The sequence below is a fragment of the Hevea brasiliensis genome, chromosome 3 (genome assembly GCF_030052815.1).
Source record: "Hevea brasiliensis isolate MT/VB/25A 57/8 chromosome 3, ASM3005281v1, whole genome shotgun sequence".
Classification (NCBI taxonomy): Eukaryota; Viridiplantae; Streptophyta; class Magnoliopsida; order Malpighiales; family Euphorbiaceae; genus Hevea; species Hevea brasiliensis.
The window spans coordinates 99,115,632-99,137,806 of record NC_079495.1 but is presented as its reverse complement, the minus strand read 5'-3'; the positions used below and the strand labels follow the sequence as shown (position 1 = coordinate 99,137,806).

The following is a 22,175-nucleotide window of genomic DNA, read 5'->3' as shown; positions in this document are numbered from 1 at the left end:
AGGTGAAGAACACTATTTATATATTATATTAATTTCTGATTTAATTAGCCTATGCTTTGATAGCAGAGGAATCATTACAAATTCAACACACTATTTTATCAACTAATTTAAGGAAAGTGAAAAAAAAATAAATGGAAAAGCAAAGAGAAAGAAGGAAAATCCAGCACACATGAAGTGGAAGGGAAAGATACTGCAATCTCCCCATGTATGATACAAAATAAGAAGAGAGAATCTGATTTTCAGGTTGAAGAGCTTAGTCTCAGCGGTGATGGGTAGCAGCAGTAGTTGTAGAATTTGAAGTTGGTGGAGGTAGTGGAGGCTTGCATTGGTAGCATTTGGCGAACAGTCCAAATGTGTCTACTTGCTTGACAAAGTTGGCCATACTAGCCCATCCACCGAACCCAAAACCAACCACCAAAACCCACACTGCCACGAAGGTGTTTAAGATGTACATGGCAGCCCAGCTTCGTAAAAAGAAAGGAGGTTTCTCTGCTGCGTTCTGCAAGAAAAAAGTGAGAGAACAAAAATTAACCCAATTGAAAATGAACTTGGTTGGAGAGTTTCTTGACAGAATCTATGTGGTGACTAATTGGAGGATTTTGAAAAGGAAGCAGGAGAGATGGGCAATAGCAATATCCAGCTCATTCGACTGTAGCGTATAACTAATTGAAAACGACATGCCAACACCCTCAATATTTCCAAATCCAAGCCATAAATGGCCAATCTGGTACAGCTGCTACTTCCCTCAGTCAGGCTCTTAGGACACACTGCCACTGTGGAAGGTGGGAATCCCCATCAAACGCGGAGTATCCACTCACTCTATTATCATCAACATATCCCCTATCAAATCTAGATAATTACAACTTCACACACTACCTTTTTCTTTTTCCATTATTTTCACCACCCAATTTACTAAAAAAAAAGGTAAAAAGGATAAGAGATAGTGGCCTAGTGGGTCGACTATGGAAGTGTTCCTTTTTACCTGTCTGGCAGAGGCTTTTCTGTAGGTAAGCATATGGGCTAAAGACGGGATGATGTAGACGGTGAAGCTGACCAGAAGAGCACCGACTGCAGAGTTAATTGGACCAAAAAATGGGAAAATGATGGCCAAAAACCATATGGGTATCACCACCGGCAGCCTCGCAAGTGCCCTCAGGCACATGCTCTTGGTGTCGTGCATTCCTATCACCTTCTCCCACACAAAGTACAGAGGTGTACATGCGAACCCAAATGTTATGAACTGCACCATATTACATCTGTGTCAGATTCCAATTCAAAATTATTACTACAATGAAGAGTTCAATTTGTCTAGTAATCAGACCTGGTGAATAAGCATTAAGATAACGGCAGCATCGCGGAATCCAGATTTGGGGAGAAGTGAGAAGGCATTAGAGTGGTTAAGTAGCTCATCGCCGAAAGCCCAGTAGACGGCGGTAGCAGATGGAATTGTTAATGTAAAAACGTATACTGTAGCTAATAAATATATGTACTTGAACTTTTGAGGCTTCCACATAGCGTGCATGATTTCCCTGTAAAAAGATTAACACCCCATCATTCACTGTTTTCACAGGAATGGGTAAAAGTTGCATTGATTAAATGACTCCATTGACCTTTATGTCATTGGATTCTCTCTAGTTTAAGTTAATTACACCATTAGAGATTAGAGAATCATCATACTGATACTGAGTCAATGATTAGGAATCAATAATCATGCTGTTGGTTAAAGACAGAGAAGACTATATTATAGTTTTGGAGGTAAGCTGGAAGGACCATTTTCACTGTTCAATTATCCTAGACCTAGAGAAATGGATGGCGAACAAAAAAATATAATCTGCATGATTTTGTCTGTGGGTCTCGAACCCCAAGGAGACCAGCAAAAGCTGCAAACAGAAGCCGTGTAGAAACAAATGAAAGGATACAGACGAAAAGTAATACTATTGTGGTTAAAAAGTAAAAGATTACACTGTAACAGCGTGTCCACCGAAGGTATACAGAATGTTGGTTGCTCCGGTAAAGTAAAGCACCAGTTTTTTTGGACCCGTGTGTGTTACTCCTTCAACCTTCAGGCAGAAAATCGTCAGAATGTGTGACTAGTAGATACCAGAATTAAACATGGAGGGAAGCGTGTAAGTGTTAATTTTGTGGATTATTACCTGGCCATGAACAAGTGCTGCTATGGTGAGGTACCAGGCAGTGTAAGTGGTCATGCCAAGGCCAAGAAAAGACCAAATCCGGTAGTTGTGAAAGGAAGGTATGAAAACTGTAGTAGCACAGCAAGCTCCAAAAATGTATGTCCATGTCCTCTTGTCCAAATGGTCGTTGATGTAATATATGTTACTGTGTTATCGTCAAGGAAACAATAGTTTAAACAATAATGGAACAAAGCCCAGATCCGATGTTTACTGGTTAAAGACTAAAAAAATGAAGAAATGGACTTGCCTTGCACAAGCAATTAGCTGAATGACAGATCCAAAGAGGAGGAAAGTACAGTTGAAGGCAAGTCCTACTGCCTTCCAATATGGACCCAGTAACCCATCAAGAACTTCAAACCACTGTAAGCCAAAAATAGTGTACTTTTTTTAGTATGGTGGAGACCAAAAGTGGGGTATAAATTTCGTCACTGTGCAAATTAAGATATTGTTAGCCTTAAAGATTAGATATGAGTGGTGGGAGTAGTTTTGAGAAGAAGCAAGAACAAGCATACCTGTATGACATGGTTCTTGAAGTTAACGTTCTCTTTCTCCTTTCGGCTTCTATACTCTATGTACAGCACACTGATAAGATAAGCAGTCCAGCTTCCTAGAAGACCATAGAATATTTGGAACAAAATCCCTGACAGCAAACCCAGTTGAGAGAAGGAGTAAGGCAGTGTCAACAGTACTTGCGCTACCTGCAGCACAAATCAGAGAATTAGTCCCTCTTTCTCCAGCAAACAAGAAAAGGAAAATGGGTATTTTGTGTATGTACTTGATTGGAAGCACAACTGAACCAAGCATCCCAGGCAGAACCACCATGCCAGAGAAAGCTCTTGACGCTAAACATGGAATGTTCTTCTTTCTCTTCCTCTTTGCCCTCATGCTCCATCTCGCTGACGTTGGAGACTATAGCTTCTTCTGCTTGCTTCTGAGGCAACATTGTACCCTTTTTTCTTGTCTAAAGGCAACGTCTAAATTCTGGTGGATCTGAAACATATAAAAGACAGTAAATGAGACAAAAACTACAATCTAAGCAAAGTCCCAGAAAACGAAAGCCAATATGTATAAATATAAACACACATATACACAAGATCCAAGCAAATCACAGGACTCCCCTTATAAACTTTATAAATAGTTAACCTCCACAAAATTCAAAGAAATGCCAAAAAGAAAAACAAAAGAACAGTGTTGAAAACAAAAAGAGCAGAGTTTGAATATGATTTTCACGAACAAGATTAAAGAAGAGAAACGTAATACGCCACTATCAAACCAACCTCGTTCTGAGACGTCTCTTTCGAGTAAAAGGATTGAGGAAACCGATCACAGATCCGTCTATGACCCAAATGACAGACTAAGTTTTCAAAGCCTGTCCTTTGCTATGCTTTGATTTATCAACTTTTTCTTCCTTGTTTCCAGAATGGAAAACAGGCACGCTGGCTATCAATTAAGTACAGTTGAGGCGAGAGCGAGAGAGAGAGAGAGAGAGAGAGAGAGAGACTATTTAAGATTTCTCAATTATAAGATTCTGCAGAGATAGCCACAAATGTCTTGAAACAGCAACGAAGCATAAAAAAAGTAAAAAATCTCCAGCTATGGATCTCTTCAATTAAAGTAATTCAATGCGCCACCAATCTCTACAGACAAAAGGCAGTGCAGAACGCCAAAGACGGCTAGCCCTCAAAAGCAGGAAAAGAGATAAGCAAACCAAGAAATACGCAAAAACAAACCAATATATTTATACATATATAGAGACCACTGCTGCTGCTACTGCTGCCAACATTAATATCCAGTAGTGTTTATATATATATACATATATTTGCTTTATAATTCCTCTCTCTCCCTGCTCTCTTCTTTCCAAAGTGGTAGTTGAAAGGGAGAGAACAAACCCAAGTCCCCTGTATTCCACTTCCGATTCGATTCCCTTTGGGTCTTCGTTTTTGCTCTGTTACAACTTAGAAAAACGAATCTAGAGATCTAAGAGAGAGACTCTGTTCTCATCACTAGGGACTGAACCTAACCATGGACCTTCCTTTTTATAGCCCAAGAAAACTTGCTTCAACGGCTCCTATTTTATGATGCCATCGTTCACATTTAAATTCAATTTTTTTATTATTTTTTTTAATTTACTGAAAAGTTGTATTCCGATCAATTTAGTTGCATTTTTTTAAAAAGAAAATTACAAATGAGTTTAATACTGCAAATTAACAAAACACAATGCCTAACATACATGACCAAAAATTTAGTGTATTTTATTTAATTGCCATCCCGTGAGTAGACCCGCCACTGGTCAGTTTGGTTCATGAACCGAATCAGGATCGACTCAGGTTAAACTTAAGATTCGACTAAATCAATGGTTCCGAGCCTTAAATCATCTTGGAATGGGGGGGAAGGGTCCCACCACTAAACTTAAATTGAAATCGGCTCAAATCCAACTAGTTCGAATCAACAATTCTAAACTCAAATCAATCGATTCAAATTAGCGATTCTAAATTAAAATTGACTTGATTCAAAACTTTTTCAATATATATATATATAATTTATATCCTATTCTTTTTAATCTTTTTATATTAAAAATTAATATCGTGTACAGTAATAATTTTTAAAGTATCATTTAGCATTTTGACCATAGTTAAAATATTATTTCTCTTATTTATATTATTTAGTAATATAGTATTTATATTAGTGTTTAGAAATTGATAGAATTATTCATGAAAAGCTATCATTTCTAACTTTTAAAGGTTAAGGAAGCATTTTGATTATAGTTAATAAAATTTTATTACTATTTTTATATTTAATAATAAATTCAATAGCTATTTTTATCGAACACTTATACTTTAATAGTTATATAAACAGTTAATCACTATCAATTAATAGTTAACGATTATTAAAATAGTTGAGTTAATATTACGAAATAGAGCTTAATAAATCTATTTAAAATTTTATTATAATTTGATAATACCAAGGTTCCAATAGAATTGAACCAAAATTATTTCAAATTGAAAAACTAATATATGTGTCATTTCAGTTACATATATATAAAATACACTTTCCATAATTTATAATAAATGTGCATTTATATAAGTTTAAGAAGTACTAAAATTAAGTACTTCAAATTCATTAAATAATTTTTTAAGTAAATATACCCATCAAATTCAAACTTAAAATGTTAAATACCATTTATAAAAAAAAATAATAAATAGCTATTATATTCAATAATATTTTTTAATATTTACAATTAAATCGTATCAAATAATTGATATAAATAGGAATAAGATAAATTACTTAATTATATATAAATATTTTATTGATGATTTATCATTGTTTTTATATTATACTCCACAAAAGCGTATTCTTTATGAGAAAAGGTTTGAAAGAAGCTCATATCCAAAACCCACTTGATAATTATAATTTCATGAATTTAAGTTTCCAATTAATTCATCTCTCAATATACAGAGTTTTAATTCATATAAAAATGGTTTTATTAATAATTAAATTAAATATTTATATATAAATAAAATGTTAATTCATCGAGGCTCCATCAAAGCTCCGTCCATGTCCCCCAATCAATACGTAGATTCCATTTCCACGCTTTTCTAACCATACGTGCAACTCACTCTTCCCTTAAGGACCCCATACCAAGTGGCAGTAACACCCACTGATTTAAAGACGCAGTAGGATTTCTCAATCGCGGGCCGCCCAACCCAACAAACATTGAAAATGGAGGCCCATTATCATGATCATTTTTCACTTAATCGGCGCAAGCGGACACGTGTCTTTATATAATAGATTTGGCTCGAGCCGAGCCATGACGGCCCTAGGCCAAAAGATTTCTCGCACTGGCACGCTTCAAAAGGAAACACAAGCGCAATCAACACCCCACTTGCCGCCGGCTCATTATGGAAACAAATGTAGCCTTTTTACGGCTGGTGTGGCCCAACGTCGGCGTTCCAAATCTAACCCACCATTTTTTATCCTTTCTTTTGTTAAGAAAAGAAACAATGAGAAGACAAGATAAGCTTCATCTGGGAACAAACCCAAGTGGTGGTGGTGGCCGTGGTTGTGTTGGAGGTGGAGCCAGCTACTACGCCACCAGGAGCATAGTTTCTGGGGTGAAGAAAATAGAGAATCTGAAAATGGTGTACACATAATCCTTCCAAAACGCAGAGGTTGTCCCGTTGAAACGGGGATTTGTCGGGATCTTAGGCCCGGTTCACAGCCAATGAGAGAAGCCAGATTTCCACTTTGACAAATAAAAGGGTCCAGGGTTCAGATTTAGTGAAAACTGTTGATTAAGAAGATAATTATTATTGTTAAACAATGTGGGTTTAGTGGCAGATATAATGATTGGCGGATGGATTTTGAAGCCATCTCTGCTCTTCTCCACGAGGACGAGGATAAAAAAATCGGCTTCTGTTCCGTCTATGCTCTTCACATGGGTCCCGCGATTTCCGTGGCCCACTTTCACTGACAGAATCTTTACTATATTCACGGCGTCTTGCAACTAGCTGCTCAAATCTCTAATATGATATGAAATTTAAATAATAACGAGATTAATATTTTTAAATTTAATATTTTAATTAAACTTTATATATTTATTATTCTAATTATATATGTAAGTTTAAATATATATAATTATTTAAATATAAAATTATTTATATCAAAATAATTTATTTATTTATTAATTAATTTTAAATCTAAAAATTAATTTTATTTTATTAATTTGATTAATTAATGTCCTAAGATAATTAATTGATAAATATCTTGATAGTAGTTATCTAGGGTTAGTTAAGGTAAAGAAGGTTATCAACAGTTTCAAGATGTTATAAGAACACTCTGGTAACTGTTAACACCCACAGAATGTGAAGATAGTCTTTCAGAAATTTTCAGATATCTACAAAGAGATCTATAAATATCAGATAAGCAACAACATAAAAACCTTAACCACCTAAAAACTCAAGCAAACAATCAGTTTAATCAATCAACAAATCAATAACAATCAAATGACTGCAGTAATCCAATCAATTTAAGACTTCAACAGTCGATTTATTCTTTATATTTATTGTCAATTTTAATTTCAAGTAATTTTTAATTTTTAAACTGTTGTATTTTACTTTTTAAATGTATTGTAATTTCATTCAGCAATCAACACAGTCTTACTTTTTAATTCTAGTTATCTTTTACATTCATATTACATTTATAGGTGAAACTGCATTCAATGTAATCGGTTCTCACAATTGTTGAATTAAGAAGTTAGGAAGCACAAATCTCATGGTTGATACACTCAATATCACTATCTGACATGTCCGTATTCAATCTGTCTGTCAGTCAAATTGTTTTCACAGCAGACAAAAACTTAAAAGGTGAGAGACTGTCTTCTTTGATTTTGAAAATACAATAATTAAGTTGTTAATTTCGCTAAAATGATAGGAATTTAAAAAGTGAGAAACTAATTTATTTGATTTTGAATATATATAAATTAAGTTTTATATTTCGCTAAATATTAAGTCTTGATATGTAAATTACCCAATAAAATATTTATTTTTAAAAAACTATCATCATACCCTTTAAAAAATTTTTAAATCTCAGGGGCCAGAGCCCTTCCTCGCCCTAAGCTCCCTTGTCCGTGGCTACATGTTATAAAGGTTTATAGGTCTAGTCCAGAGATTTTCTATCTTTTTTTGTGAATAATAGTGTTTTATTTGCTATAGCCACTCATACATAATGTAAGAAGTTCTCTCTAGCTTTAATTAACCTGGTATAACTGTGAAAAATCTGAACTCTCCCAGTAAGAATGTTTCTGCACTAATGTAGACTTGTATATAGACTTTATTTGGGGTGAAGACAATGGAATACGAGTCTCATTATCTTGGTTTGCCTGTGATGATTGGTAAATCCAAGAAATTCATTTTTTCCCTTATCAATGACCATGTGTGAAGAGTTAGAAGGAGCGATTCTTGTCATATGCAAATAAATAAATTCTTGTTAAATTAGTTATTCTGTCCATTCCTACATATAAAAATGAGTTATTTTACTCTACTCTCTACTTTTTGTGAAGAAATCCAGAGTCTTATTTATAGGCTTTGGTGGAGTAATATGGGGAATGATAACAAGTTACACCAACCTTCTTATGATAAAGCTTTGCTCCTCCAAGAGCGATGGTGGAGTGAGTTTTCATCGTATGCACTTTTCTATTTACTTGCTAAACAAGAATGACCTTTACTTACTCAACCAAATTCACTTTGTGTATGACTTCTGAAGGCGAAGTATCTTCCTTGGACTTCTTTCTTACAGGCTCAGATACGCTTTAATTAATTCTAGTTATATTTGGTGCAGCATTCTTCAGGGTTGGATAGTTCTTGATAAGGAAACTTTGTTGGAGGGTTGGCAACGGGACATCTATTAGAATGTGGCAGCATAATTGATTACTTAGGGCTCCCTCTACAAAGTCTCTAGTTCCACGGGTTTTACATATTGATGCTAGGGTTAATGACCTTATTCCTATGGATTTCAAATGGTGGAATGTGGATCTTGTTCGTGAAATTTTCTTCCTTTTAAACAAAGGTGATTTTGCAACTGCCCGTTAACTCTCGCCTGCCTATTGACTCACTTTTTTAGAATCATACAAAGAATGAGGCAACACATTTTGCTCTGGCTATTATGTGATTCAATCTCATTCTCGTTCATCTCTGACAGTGTCATCCTCCATTTCCCATGTTGATAATTGGAGGCAAGTATGGTCTTCGGCTCTTCCCTCTAAGGTTAAACACTTTTTGTGGCGCCTTCTTTCAAATGTGCTACCTTTTGTTATATGGTATTAAGATCGCAAGGGATTGATGCCTCTCCATTATGTTTGAGGTGTGGAAAGGCGCAAGAATCCTTGCTTCATATTTTTGAAGGAGTGTACTTGGTTGAGGGGTTTATGATTTTTGTTTTGTTAGGACTCTATATAGATTGTTCTATAGTGAAATTTATTTTGGAATTTTTAAGTGGTCCTCTTTTATTATCTCATAAAATATTTTTTTTATCATCCTTGAATATTATTAATAAGGCAATTAAAATAATTAGATATCATCGGTTATTTAATATACATATTTTTTGTGATCATAAATTTTAACTTGTCTATTATTATGATTCTATATTCCCCCAAATTTGATATTGTCTTCACATCTTAAGGTTAATGTATAATAAAATTTATGTTTAATTTCCATCTTCCATCGGAAACGTAAGTGGTGGTTGGGTGTAAACCTGACCAATTTCGACCCTTGAATCAGATTGGGACTAAACCGGCTCAAATCCGAAATCAGTCTAGATCAATGGTTCAAGGCTTTAAACTGCCCCGAATTGGGGCCCTCCCCCTTAATCAAGCTTAAAATGGGGTGGTTCAAACTGGTGATTTCGAACTCAAATTGGTCCGATTAAAATATATTTTTTATTTTTTTAAAATTTATATTTAGTTTATATATATATATATATATATATATATATTAACATTAGAACTAAATTATTTAATTAATAAATAAATATCTAAATATTTATTTTAATTTGAGGCCAAATCAAAATCATTCTAAACAAAAACCGGCCGAATCAACAGTTTTGCTCGAAATCGAACCATGGCCAGGTCAGGCAAAGTATGTAGTTGGAAATTGAAGCTTGTCAAGATTGTTTCCTAGCATACAAATTCTCTAAGTAATTCATTTTACCACATCTTTTTTTAAATGAGGCCATATATAAATAGTATAAAGTGAAGCAGTCAATTAATTTTAGTTTAGAAGTGAAGGATGATTTATTAAATATAAAATTTTAATTTGTTATTTCCATCATGATGGGACTTATTACTGCAATCAATGTACCATAATTAAAAAAAAAAAAAGAAATATCCAAAATTATTGGGAAATTATGAAGTTATAAGCATCAAAGGTAGAGAATGCAAATGCATGTGCATTTGTTGATCCACATCCCTATGAGCTAACATTGGAATTGCCTAAGGAAGGTAGGCGTTTGTGGTCTGTGGTCCACCAAATAGCAATAACTGGTGTGGTGGGTGGTCAAATTGATCAGAATAATAATCCTATCAATTAGGCTACCCAAGCTTTGCAACATGGTGTGAGATAAGGGTCCACCTACCTTCAACTCAAGTCAAAGAGTATATATAGTGGTTATACCTAGATTGTGTGTTTAAGACTTTAGCCTTGTTTGTTATTGAGTTTCAGAGCGTGAAACTATTTTTCTGAAGAAAAACATAATTTTAAATATTGTTAAAAAAAATAATTTGAAAAAAGTTATTTTGTTATTTTAACATTCTTATTACTAAAACTTATCAATTTAATTTTTAATTATTTTTTAACACTCTCTAACTAATATATTTAAAAAAATGATTTTCTCATAAACAGTTTCAACAGCAATGTTAAACAGGTCATTTATCTTCATTAAAAAAAATTGTAATATAATAAATATTGTTAAATTCACATTTTTTTAATCTAGAATTAATGAGGTATCTAAATTTAAATTGTGAAATCATCATAAAATCATAAGATTTTAAGAATTACATAAAATAATTTTAAAAACCAATGCTATTTATATTTTTAAGTAAACTATAATTTAAACTCTAAAGTTTGACAAAACTTACGACATAATCTATATAATTTTGAAAAACGAAGCAATTTAGTATTTAAGATTTAAAAAAACTTATTATTTAATTTCTCTATCTAATTTTTCATTCAATTTATCATTAATTACAGCAAAAATATCAAAATGTTCTTACCTTTATATATTTTTTACTTAAATAATTTAGTCATTAGGATTTTATATTATAAAAAAATAATTTAAGTCAAGAGACTATTTTGTTTATAATATAAAACCTTAGGTACTATATTATTCAATTAAAAAATATATAGAGTTAACAACATTTTAATCATTTTTACTATAATTAATGGTAAATTGGATGCAAAATTTGACATATAGACTAAATTATAAGTTTTGCCAAAATTTAGAGACTAAATTATTTGGTATTGAAATGTAATAACTAAATTGTAAGTATTGTTAAATCTCAGGGGCTAAATTATAATTTACCTATATATATATATATATATAAGACAAATTTTTTTTTAATATTAATTCAATAATTATAACTAGTTATTTTTTATATTTTATTTTTTAACATTAATTAATAATATGGAAATATAAAAATAATAATTAATATTAATATAAATAATTAATATAAATATTTTTATGTTTTCAATTTTATTTAATTATAATTTTATAATTTTAATTAAAAACATGAAAATATAAAAATAATATTTTTTAATTTAAAGAATAAATTATTCTGATTTAAAATTAAGTATAATCAAAATTTTTAATTTTAATTAATTAAAATATTTATTTTTTAATACTTTCCAATTTAATTAAGTATAATTGTTGTAATTTTATTTTTAATTAATTATACAAAAACAAATAAATTTTTTATATTTTCATTTTAATTAATAATATTAAATTACAAAATATTATTTTTATGTTTTAATCTAATTAATTATAAAATATAAAAATAACATTTTAATATTAAAAAATAAAAAATAATTAACTTTTTGGAAAATGGCACGTGCATACAAAGGGAGATTGGGCTAAGAAGGATATAAATCAAAATTTCTAGATTAAATCAGACAAAAAGTTGAAAATAAATTATATTAAACATTCCCAATATTGAGTTTTATTCTAATTTTAATACATATTTAATATATATTTATTTTAAAATTGACTTCAATTAGTGTTCGAGCTTAAAATTTTATAATTTTAAAGAAAACTCTAATATCATTGAATTAACTCATTAATTACGAGTATACTATTATGGTTTACCTCAAAAATGAGCCAAATTAAGATTAATATCATAAATCTTTATACATTGACGAGTTGCTTTTTAATAATTGCATGCTATTAATTAATTTTAATAGATTAATAATTCAGTAATTAAATATTGTTAAAAGATGAGAGATTAATTAAAACCTTGATAATCTCTTAGGAGCTTTCATTGTATTAATTTCTGAAATATATAGTTACTTAGGAAAAATATAATTTTGCAATAATTGGTGATAAGTGGTCTAATTCTAAATTCGGCTTAGTTCAACCACGATTTTAATTTTATTTTTAATGATTTCAATATCAGGTTTTATAATTTTTTTATATATTTTACTTTTGTCCAATCGTTCACAAACTTATTCTTCTAATGAGTGGGGACTTATATCAAATTAGGGTTCATCTAGCATTCTCTTACAGACGCTAGAGGCTTGATCCACCATGACAATTAACACTAGAATCGGGAATAATATTTCTTTGGCCATTTTTGCTAATATTGAAAATTTTCACTCATGATGTTTCCTCCTGATGAATGGTGCAAAATCAGAATCATTGCTATTATCAAATTCAAAGTTAATAGATAAATATAAATCAATTTCTAAAAGTTCACTAATATCTAATGGTTTTTTTTTTTTTTTAATAGCATTACATTATCAATTATGAACCTTTTTTTAAATTTTAGATTAAATAGATGTAAGATAAAATATATCCATTGTGAGTTTATCTCTGATAGAAGGAATGTGAGTAGGTCCGATCGAATGGAATTTTGATATCAAAATATAATCAATTTAAATATTTAAGTTATGTCATTCGAAAAAATGGAGTAATAGATGAGGATATAATTCATATGATAAAAACATGATAAATGTAATGGATAACTGCGATGTCACGACCCAACCTATGGGCCGGACCGACACTAGGACCTGGGCCAGCCTAAAGCCCCCGAGGCCCGTAGTAAGCCTAACTGTTCATTAACCCAACTCTAAGGCCCATTTGGGCCCAATTTCAAGAAAACAAACGGACAGAGTCCGGCCATAAAATGGACTTACCAACGGGGAGTTTTCGACTCACCCGACCTGTAAACACAATATATAGTCAATTGGGGAGCTCAGCTCACCCTCCACATACTCATCAACATAATAATAAATGGGAGCTCAGCTCCCTCATCCAATCCATCAAACATGCATAGCATATTAAGTTTACAGGTCCCAAAATAATAATTTAGTTTACAGACCCAAATTAAATAACATTTCTAACACATGCGGAAATTCTAAGATTTAACAAGTTTATACAAACAGTAATAATTGACCTGCGAGGGAGAAAAGCAGGTTAACCAAAATAAAATCCTCCTGTAGCCTGAAAAAAATATTGAACAGGAGTGAGCGTTCGACTCAGAGAGTAAAATATCAATTTTAACCATAATCTCTATAACTATCTAGAACTAATGCAACCTGTGGAGTGAAATGCAACATCAACACCATTTTCACATCATAACATCAAAAAGGTAATTTGGAGCACTCACACACCCTGTAGTATCAATCATAACATATGGGAGCTGATCCCCTATACAACTCTCTTAAATCCAACCTGGTGCCAGCGAATTACTCAAGCTCGGACTTCCACTTAATAACCAAATCGAGGGTCCCAGCGAATTACTCAAGCCGTGACTACCCCTCGAAGGATCGGGTCCCAGCGAATTACTCAAGCCGTGACTGCCCCGTCCTATCCATAGTCCACACCACATCACACGCACGCCAACGCACGCACACTGCTCCAAATTACCACAACAACATCCATGGCACATCAACAGTTATGAATGCAACATAAATCGTGCCTAGAGTTTAACTACATAAATATATGCATATAAGTGATGCATGGGCATGCTTGAACATATAATAATATCGAAATTATAATTAAAATTAATATTCTACTCACAAACTTGACGATGGTCACTGAGGCGGCTGGGCGGAGGAAGAAGGCTGTCCCGGCTCACCTGACAATTTTATTACAATCATTAATAAATTTGACTTAATACAAACAAAGAAAAAGACCAATACGTCCTAAGTCGTGCCGAAAATCCAGCAGAGTCTCCCCTATACCTAGGACCTACCCAACCTGCAAAATGGCTCAAAACACACTTCTATATTCACAATCCATATATCCACAGTTCAATCTTATCACACCCCTCTCCCGGGCCCATCAAATCAGGCATCCATCACAATACGCAAAATTTCAATTTAGTCCTTATTATTAATCATTTTTGCAAAAACTGCCCAAACAAGCTCTAAAAATTATAAAACTTTGCCCCGCGGTCCTTAGCAATATTACTAAGCTATTGCAAAAAGAATCGTAATTTTCTAAGCTACCACGAATATTTTATGGATTTTTAATCCTATTTAAGCACTAGAAATTTACGAAAAAACAAGGTTCGGGTTTACCTTTGCCGATTCCGACTTCGGGAACGCGCTCGGGACGTCTGACAATGGGGGGCTAGCCAAAACCTCGATCCAATTCGGAGACTTTTCCGTGAATGTATGTCCGCCCGAAATTTGCGCATCTTGGCCAATCGTTGAATTTCCGCGAATTGAGGATACTTACACGAAGCCCATAATACGGGGGTTAGTACATAAATTTTTCAGAATTTTCTAAGCTCATTAAATGCTCGGAAAAATACTGCGAAGTTCCGTGGGACCCACCAAAAAACGGTGTCGGAAAAATTCGAAATTTATGTCGTTGCGAAGCTCTCGACGAATGGAGCGTGCTGGTGGCCTCGGTTTTCTCGTGGGATTCACGGTTTTCGAGAAATCTAACCCAAAAGTCCAAATAGGCTAAAATCTTCCCGAGCAAAAATCGGACAATCCGCTCGATGGATTTCGGCGTTCTTGGTGTCTATGGAAAGCTCTCGCCGAGTAGATGATTTTGGACACAAGACCCGGTCCAATTGGTGGCCAGATCGGCCGGATTTGGCCGGGGAAGTCGAAACGGCGCGTGGGGCGTTGGGCGCTTTTTCCACGTTTAGCGGCGGCCGGGAGGGCTGGCGGCGCCGGCCACCGGGGCAAGGTGGTGGCGTGGCCGGGGTGGGAGGAGAGAGAAAAGAGAGAGAAAAGGGAGAGGGACGACGCGCGCGGGAAGAAAAAGGGAAGAAGGAAAAGGCCGGTCCGATTCGACCGGTCTGATCCGGTCCTGTTCGATTCGGCCGGTTCGATTCAGAATACAAAATTTTGAATTTTTACTCTACCTCGGGACCCAAAACGAGGTCCAAAAATTTCGAAAAAATTCCAGAAAACTCAGAAAAATACGTAGACTCCAAATATATTTTTAGTTTTACCACGTGGTCTTTAAATTAATTTTTAAAAATCATTAAAGTTTATATTTTCGGAAAATCTAACCCGATTTTTAAAATCCGAAAAATCTCAAAAAAATTCCAAAAATTTAATAAAAATTAAAATACTAAAAATGCTCATAAAATTAAAAATTTTGGGGTGTTACATGCGACATGTATGTTATACAACTATAAAACTTTTAATAAAGTGGAAGATAAATTTTATAAAACTGTAATCAAGCTAATCATTAGCGCGAGAGTGATTGCTGAATGTATAAGATACAATGTATTCATAAGATGATTATGATCGAAATGCAAATATGAAGATGAATATTTAGTATTATAATAATAAATAAGATTAGAAAACACATATAAAAATAAAATAAAATAATTGATTATAATAATTTGGTCATGTTTGATATAGAGAATGAAAAATTTTTTTGGTCTAAACTTAATTTATTATGAAAAAAAATATAAGATATGTAATAAAATTCATTTATTAAATATATAAATTTTACATATCTATATTTTAGATTTATAATGAATTAAGTCGAGGCAAAAATTTTCCTAGAATTGAATATTCAACTAAGTAGCATCTTGTCACATTTCTGGAAATTCCATATTTCTTCTTGTTGCACTCATTTCATATAGGCATTTTAAGATAATTTTGCATTTATTTTACCCTTATATTTTAGTATAATTTATGTTTTTAGCTTTATTTTAACTTATTTGTTAACTTTAATTCCTTTATATTTGATTTTCATAATTTTGTTGTTTTTAATAGGTTTTTGTGGTAAATTTAAGGTCAATAAGTGCATTAGGAAGTGATTTGACTAAATTTAGAGCCCATTAAGCATGGAGAAAAGTTGAAGAAATCAAGTTTTGAAAGATTAAGTTGGCCAAAATTTGCTTGAGACTTTGCTTATAGTGTTGCACAGGGTATGTCATATTGCTTAACTTTAAGCTTGAGGCAAGCTGCAAATCAAGCACAGCTTAAATCCAACACATTCAAGCTTTTTTCCATAAACTTGCCAAGATTTGCTTAGGGTCCTGCTTGAGATCCTGCTTAGGGTAAGCGACAGTCCTTAAAGTGCAACTCAGGTCAAGCTGGAAGTCAAACATGAGCAGAAAAACTAATTTTACTCCCAAATCTATCGAGATTTGCTGAAAGTCTGCTTAACCTTAAGTAGACAGTGCATGTAGACGCCGAAAATTGCTGAAGATGTTGTTTAGGGTAAGCAGCACGCTAAGCAGACTACCCAGAATGTGAACAGCTTTGCTGACCTGAATATTTTTACACCTCATTTCCTATCCACTCCTTGGCTCTTATTTATTTTTAGGTAAACTTTTGGGGCCATATAAAAGCATCATTTTCTAGTTTTTACAAAGAAGAAGAAGTGAGGAGAAAGGGAGAACAACGAAAAGAAACACAAGAAAAGAATAAGAAGGAGAAGGACCACGCCATTTCTGCTGGAGAGCTGCTGCCAAGTGATGTCCACCTGCAGTTTTTCAGAGTTTTGGGCTCTTCTTCCTCTGGATTTTTCTATTCTTAGTCTATTTTTATGTTTTTTTTTTTGTTAGTTTTATCATTTCCTCTTATAAATTTTATCATGATAGAATAATTTTTCTAAGATTTCAGAGTTGGGTTATAATGTTTTGAATTCATTTGTGGATTTGGATTGAGTTTTATCTATATTTATATAAATATGAGTTTTGATTTTTTTTTTCCTTATGTGCTTTATGACTCACCTAATGTTGGATCCCATTGGGTCTAGTTTTTAATCTTTGATTGAAGGATCGAAAGGTAAAAATCATTGATAGATAATCAAGGATTAGAACTTGAAATCACCTATATTTAGAAATAAACTAGGGTTTTAAGAGGATTCATTGATTGGTTACAAAACTTAATGGGTTTTAAGTTAATCAAATATGGTACGAAAGTAGGTTTAGTTTTCTCAAAATACTCTTTGGTTTACTTGAAAAAGATATCAAAGGATTTTAGAATCAATCACCTTCAAACTCTATTTTCTTTTAAAAATTGGATGACCCAAGACAAATCCCAATAGATTTAATTCATAAACTCCAACTCTGGAATTATTTTTACTATTAATTAGTCTTTATTTTTGCTTGTCCATTATTAATTTAGTTAATTTTTGCTTAGATTAAAACTTTATTTACATTACCCTTTGCCTATTTTCTTTATTTTCCATTTAAATTATTGCATTTAGTAAATTTAGTTCTTATAAATTGCTATTAGTTTAAATAATCGAAACAACCATAGTCTAGTACTCAAACACAATTCCTTGAGAGAACGATACTTTACTTATCACTTTATCACTTGATACGGTCTGCATACTTGCAAAAACACTGTCAAGTTTTTGATGCCGTTGCCGGAAAATTATTGTTTGATATTAGATGATTTGGTTGTTTGGTTAATTTAGACATTTTCTTTTTAATTTTCTTTTATTATTACTTTACTTTGTGTTTTTCTTTTTGAAAATTTTCTTTTATATTTCTAATTTTATTTCCATTTGCTTATCTTGTGAGGTATTTCGAAATGTTTCATGAACAAGTCTTCACAAGTTTTGCTCAACTGCACTTGGAGCCCTTTTATGTTGCTTGGGGAATATTTAATGATATGGTAGAGAGATTTTTCAACCACAATCTTTCAAATCAGTCTCTAATTCTTTGTTTCTATGATGGTTTGGATAAAACGACAACAAATTGGGTGGATTATGGAGCTTGGGCAACTGGTGATCATGTTCTTCAAAGAGGTCATGAGGATGTTATTCATTTATTGAATGACATGGCAGATTTTAATTACCATTGGCATTAGGACCCTTTACTGCAAGGCTGGAGTCACCAATATCCCCCATATGATAACCAATCCAATATTTCACACCAACCATTTGAGTTAGAAGAAGAGAAGGAAGTAGGACATAAAGAGGCAAAAGATAAATTTGAAAATCTCTTTAACCAATTATTGAATATTCAAGAAGACCAAGGAATGAAACTTAAAGAGATTGTAGCTAAATTGGATGATCTCGAAACATCAATGAAGAAAAATGAGCTATCAATCAAGATGATGAATGGACTTTATAAGGAGGAACTAAATAATCAAGGTGGGGACAATGGGTTAAGCTATGACAATGCTTCATGAGAATTTGAATCTGCAGAAGAAGTAGAGTCTCAATCAGAAAAAGAAAAATCCCTTGAAGATGAATTACTAATAGAGTTTCCACAAGAAAATGAGTTACTCGAAGAAAAAAACTTAAAGCTGAAGAAAACAACTCTTTTATCCTTGGAGGGTCATTGGAAGAGGGCTTATATGGAAATAAGTCAGAAATGAAGTTAGTAGTTGAGGAAATTAATAAAACCATCAACTTGAGCTCGTTGATGGATCATTCACATACACCACCAGAAGACCCTTTTCTCTCATGGATACCTCCTTCATCATTATATATCCTCCATGAGCTAAAGCTTTCTTTAACCCAAGCATGTGATTCAACTCCAAGTGTTGTTCATGCTACATGCAAATTTGCTTCAAATCTGGCCAATCTTAAGGGCACTTTACATCAAGACTCATATGTTATATTATATGACAATTATTATGGAAGGAAGCTGCTTTTTTATTAACATATCTGAAGGGGTCAAGCTAAGACCTTAAACAAGCGCATCTTGGGAGGCAACCCAAGCATATCCTTTTACAGTTTATTGATTTTCTATTTCATTTCATTTTCATTTTTACCCTCATTAAACTCAAGAGTGACATTTAATTATCTTTTGTAAGTCATTCATGAAGATTGGGCAAATTGAGACTTGTAGCAAAAAAGGAAAGAATTGAGAGGAAGCAAGTATAAAGCAAATTTCTACACTTATCCAGTCCCTATGAACAACAACACTTTTAAACTTGTGCTAAGTTGCTGATATTAAAATCTACTTGATAGCACATGTTTAAAGATGTTTTTTGTGTAAATTTTGTGAAATGCAACTTTAATGAGGATCAATTTTGATATTTAGGACTGATGTGAGCTTTATTGAAGTGCAAAAATGGTGTTTGTTGAGTTTTATGTTTTAGTGTATCTATAGTTTTTATAGTTTGTTAGAATTTGCATATTGTTGTTTATGTTACTATTCATACTACTGTTCATATTGCTTAAGAAGTCAATTTCTATATATTTTCTATAATTTTTGAGTGTGTAGAATTTGTTTCAAATGCTGCTGAAAATGTGTTTTGGGTATAAGCTTTGGAATAAAACCATTTCATTAAGTTTGCAAGGATAATCTATAATTTGTACCTAATTTGAGCTATTTGTCTTTCAATTCTCACATGCTTATATCATGCTTGATAAGTTTTTTTGAGAGATGATGAGCTTAAATTATTAAATTTCTGATGTTTATGTGTATTTGATAATTGCTGAGAGTTATTATAGCATTCTATAGCATTTGGACTGTTTTTGGTAAGTGAAATCACAATTTTTCCCAATACCTGCCGAAACTTGCTGATGATATTGCTTACCCTAAGCTGTATCCTATGCAAATCTTGCTTAACCCTAAGCAATTTTGTGCAAACCCTAAGCAATACTAGAATCTTTAGTTCAGTAATTGCTATATGCTTAACCTAAGCAGCTACCCTATGCAAGTCATGCTTAACCTTAAGTAATTTTGTGCTTACCCTAGCAAAATCCCTTGTGCCACCAGTAGACCCATTAGCAGCAGATTGAACAATAGTAAAGCCTTGACAGCAAAGTTTGAACAGCAGCAGTAGTTTAGTACTAGTTTTAGTTCTTCAATTTAGTTTTAGTTTCTGTTTTAGGCTTATTTTGTAATTTGTTTATTTTCATCTTCAAACTTTAGTAATAGTTGCAATACTTTGGTAATTAGTTTTTATGATTATATTTGCATTCATTTCCTTTATTTTAGTTTATTTTATTTTATCTTCTAATATGAATATAGTTATTTTATGAATGTTTTTTGTTTAATTCCTGATTTAACTGTTCGATCTTATTTCATTATATTTTTTCATCTTCTTGCACATTATTTTTATACTTTATCTTTTATTCAGTCCTAATTTTGTTGATATTGATGAGCTGCACAGTTTACTTTGAGCTGCATATGTTTAACATCATTATGAGGTAACAGCTTACTCTTCTACTATTTATGCTTATGGTATGTTGCCAATGCTTGCTTAACCTGTTACTAAGTAACAGGTTAAGCAATATCTTAAGCAATTTCTTAAGCAATATAAATTCATATATTTAGAATATTTTTTCACATTTTTCTCTCTAAAGCTTCATTGTTAATATCATTTTGAGCTTAATTTTGAAATTCTTGAGCTTATATTGATTTAATCCCCAATTGTATATATTTTATTAATTGATTAGTTTACACAATTTTGCCCATCTTTGCATTCATTTTAGACATTGAGGACAATGTCTCATTTAAGTTTGGGGGTGAGGGCAAAATTTTTGCAAAATTTTTAAAGTTTTGTTTAGCATTTTCACTCATTTATTGCATTTCATTCATTCATACATGGTAAGCCCATACACTTATACCACACATATGTCTATACTCATACACATACACTTGCATATAGTTTTCTTATACATTACACTTGGTTTTAATTTGATTTATTCATTCATTTTAGGATCATGCATATCATAAAAATAAATTTTTACCTTATCCTTAAAGGATTGAGAGTTGCTTTGAAGAGTAATTGAGCTTACTTTTAGAAGGGTTTGATGGATTGAAAGTTCTGGATAGATGCAAAATTAATAGATTCTTGCCTTAGTTTATATTTTCTTAGCCAAGGGCCACCCAATTAATTGCATTGACTTTGAGTGCCTAGAGAAAACTCTAGGGTAAGAAGCAGCTAATTGATGTCTCACCAATCCTAGAATAATTCTTTTAAACCTTTCAAGGCGAAATCATAGCATGCACTTGAGAAAGAAGTGATCTAGGTATTCTTTGGATTTTAAACTCACATTTTAACCTTAGCCAACCTCACTTTAAAATTTTTCTTTGGAACCAATTTGAACCTACATTTATCCCTTTTATTTCTTTGGAACTCACATTAATGTCTAGCCATAAACCTAAACACTTATCGCCCTTCATGAGAATAATTCTTTAAGTGATAGATACATTAAAAAAAAAGAAAAAGAAAAAAAATATATAATAATTAGTTGGGAGAAGTGACTAAAGTAAAAAGGCTAGCCAATTCAATTATAGTATGTAAAGTAATTCACCACCCAAGTACACAAAGAAATGAGTTTGGAGGTGAATTAAAAGGGACAATTAAGTCAATGTTATTTATATAGTCTCTCTAAAAGCTTCAAATTTATATGCTAGAATTGGTGAATAGTTGTAAAGTTCCTTCTCCCATTTGATAAAAAAAAAATGGTTGTGTGTCTTGATCTTTTAATAGTTTGATTATTCTCATGCTTTGTTACCTTTATCCTTTCCTTTTTAGCCACATTATCACCCCCTTAGCCCCATTATAATCCTTGAAAGTCCTTTTGATCTTTTGATGGTGTTTTGCTATTTTAGTGGAGATTGGAATAGGAGAATTACCTATGAGATTGGGATATCATTCATCCATTCATTTATTTCTATCATTATTTAAGACACTTTAGTTTATGGATTGTTCTAGAGTCTATTAGGTATGATTATTCTTTGTAATTAATTGGTTTGGGCTTGATGATATAGATTATTGACCCAAGGCTAAGAGGTGATAACTTTGGTAAGAATTGAATTCTTTGTACCTTGAATGTCGGTATATGGTTAGTTGGTGGCTAAAAGTAAGCTTGGAAGCT

General features: G+C 32.4%; 1 protein-coding gene and 1 long non-coding RNA gene across 2 annotated transcripts; both read right to left on the bottom strand.

Moving 5' to 3' along the window:
• Positions 1–3: 3 nt before the first annotated feature.
• On the bottom strand, positions 4–4,232 carry LOC110634799 (auxin transporter-like protein 2). Its single transcript, XM_058144141.1, has 9 exons — positions 3,470–4,232; positions 2,968–3,182; positions 2,705–2,890; positions 2,440–2,552; positions 2,154–2,337; positions 1,963–2,060; positions 1,322–1,529; positions 983–1,240; positions 4–499 (listed from the first exon to the last, which is right to left on the bottom strand). The coding sequence occupies exons 2-9, from the start codon at positions 3,133–3,135 to the stop codon at positions 260–262; spliced, it is 1,455 nt and encodes a 484-aa protein (XP_058000124.1). The 5' UTR covers positions 3,136–3,182; positions 3,470–4,232; the 3' UTR covers positions 4–259.
• Positions 4,233–13,639: 9,407 nt separating this feature from the next.
• Positions 13,640–14,568, bottom strand: LOC131178538 (uncharacterized). Its single transcript, XR_009147453.1, has 2 exons — positions 14,480–14,568; positions 13,640–14,034 (listed from the first exon to the last, which is right to left on the bottom strand). It is a non-coding gene; the product is annotated as an uncharacterized LOC131178538 (long non-coding RNA).
• Between the last annotated feature and the right edge of the window lie 7,607 nt (positions 14,569–22,175).

Excerpts from the sequence above, each read along its gene's own strand:
- LOC110634799 (XM_058144141.1), bottom strand. The coding sequence starts at position 3,135 with ATGTTGCCTCAGAAGCAAGCAGAAGAAGCTATAGTCTCCAACGTCAGC. Across the intron at positions 1,530-1,962 it reads GGTGGACACGCTGTTACAGT|GGAAATCATGCACGCTATGT; the intron begins GTAATCTTTTAC and ends ATCTTTTTACAG. Across the intron at positions 500-982 it reads GAAAAGCCTCTGCCAGACAG|AACGCAGCAGAGAAACCTCC; the intron begins GTAAAAAGGAAC and ends TTTTTCTTGCAG.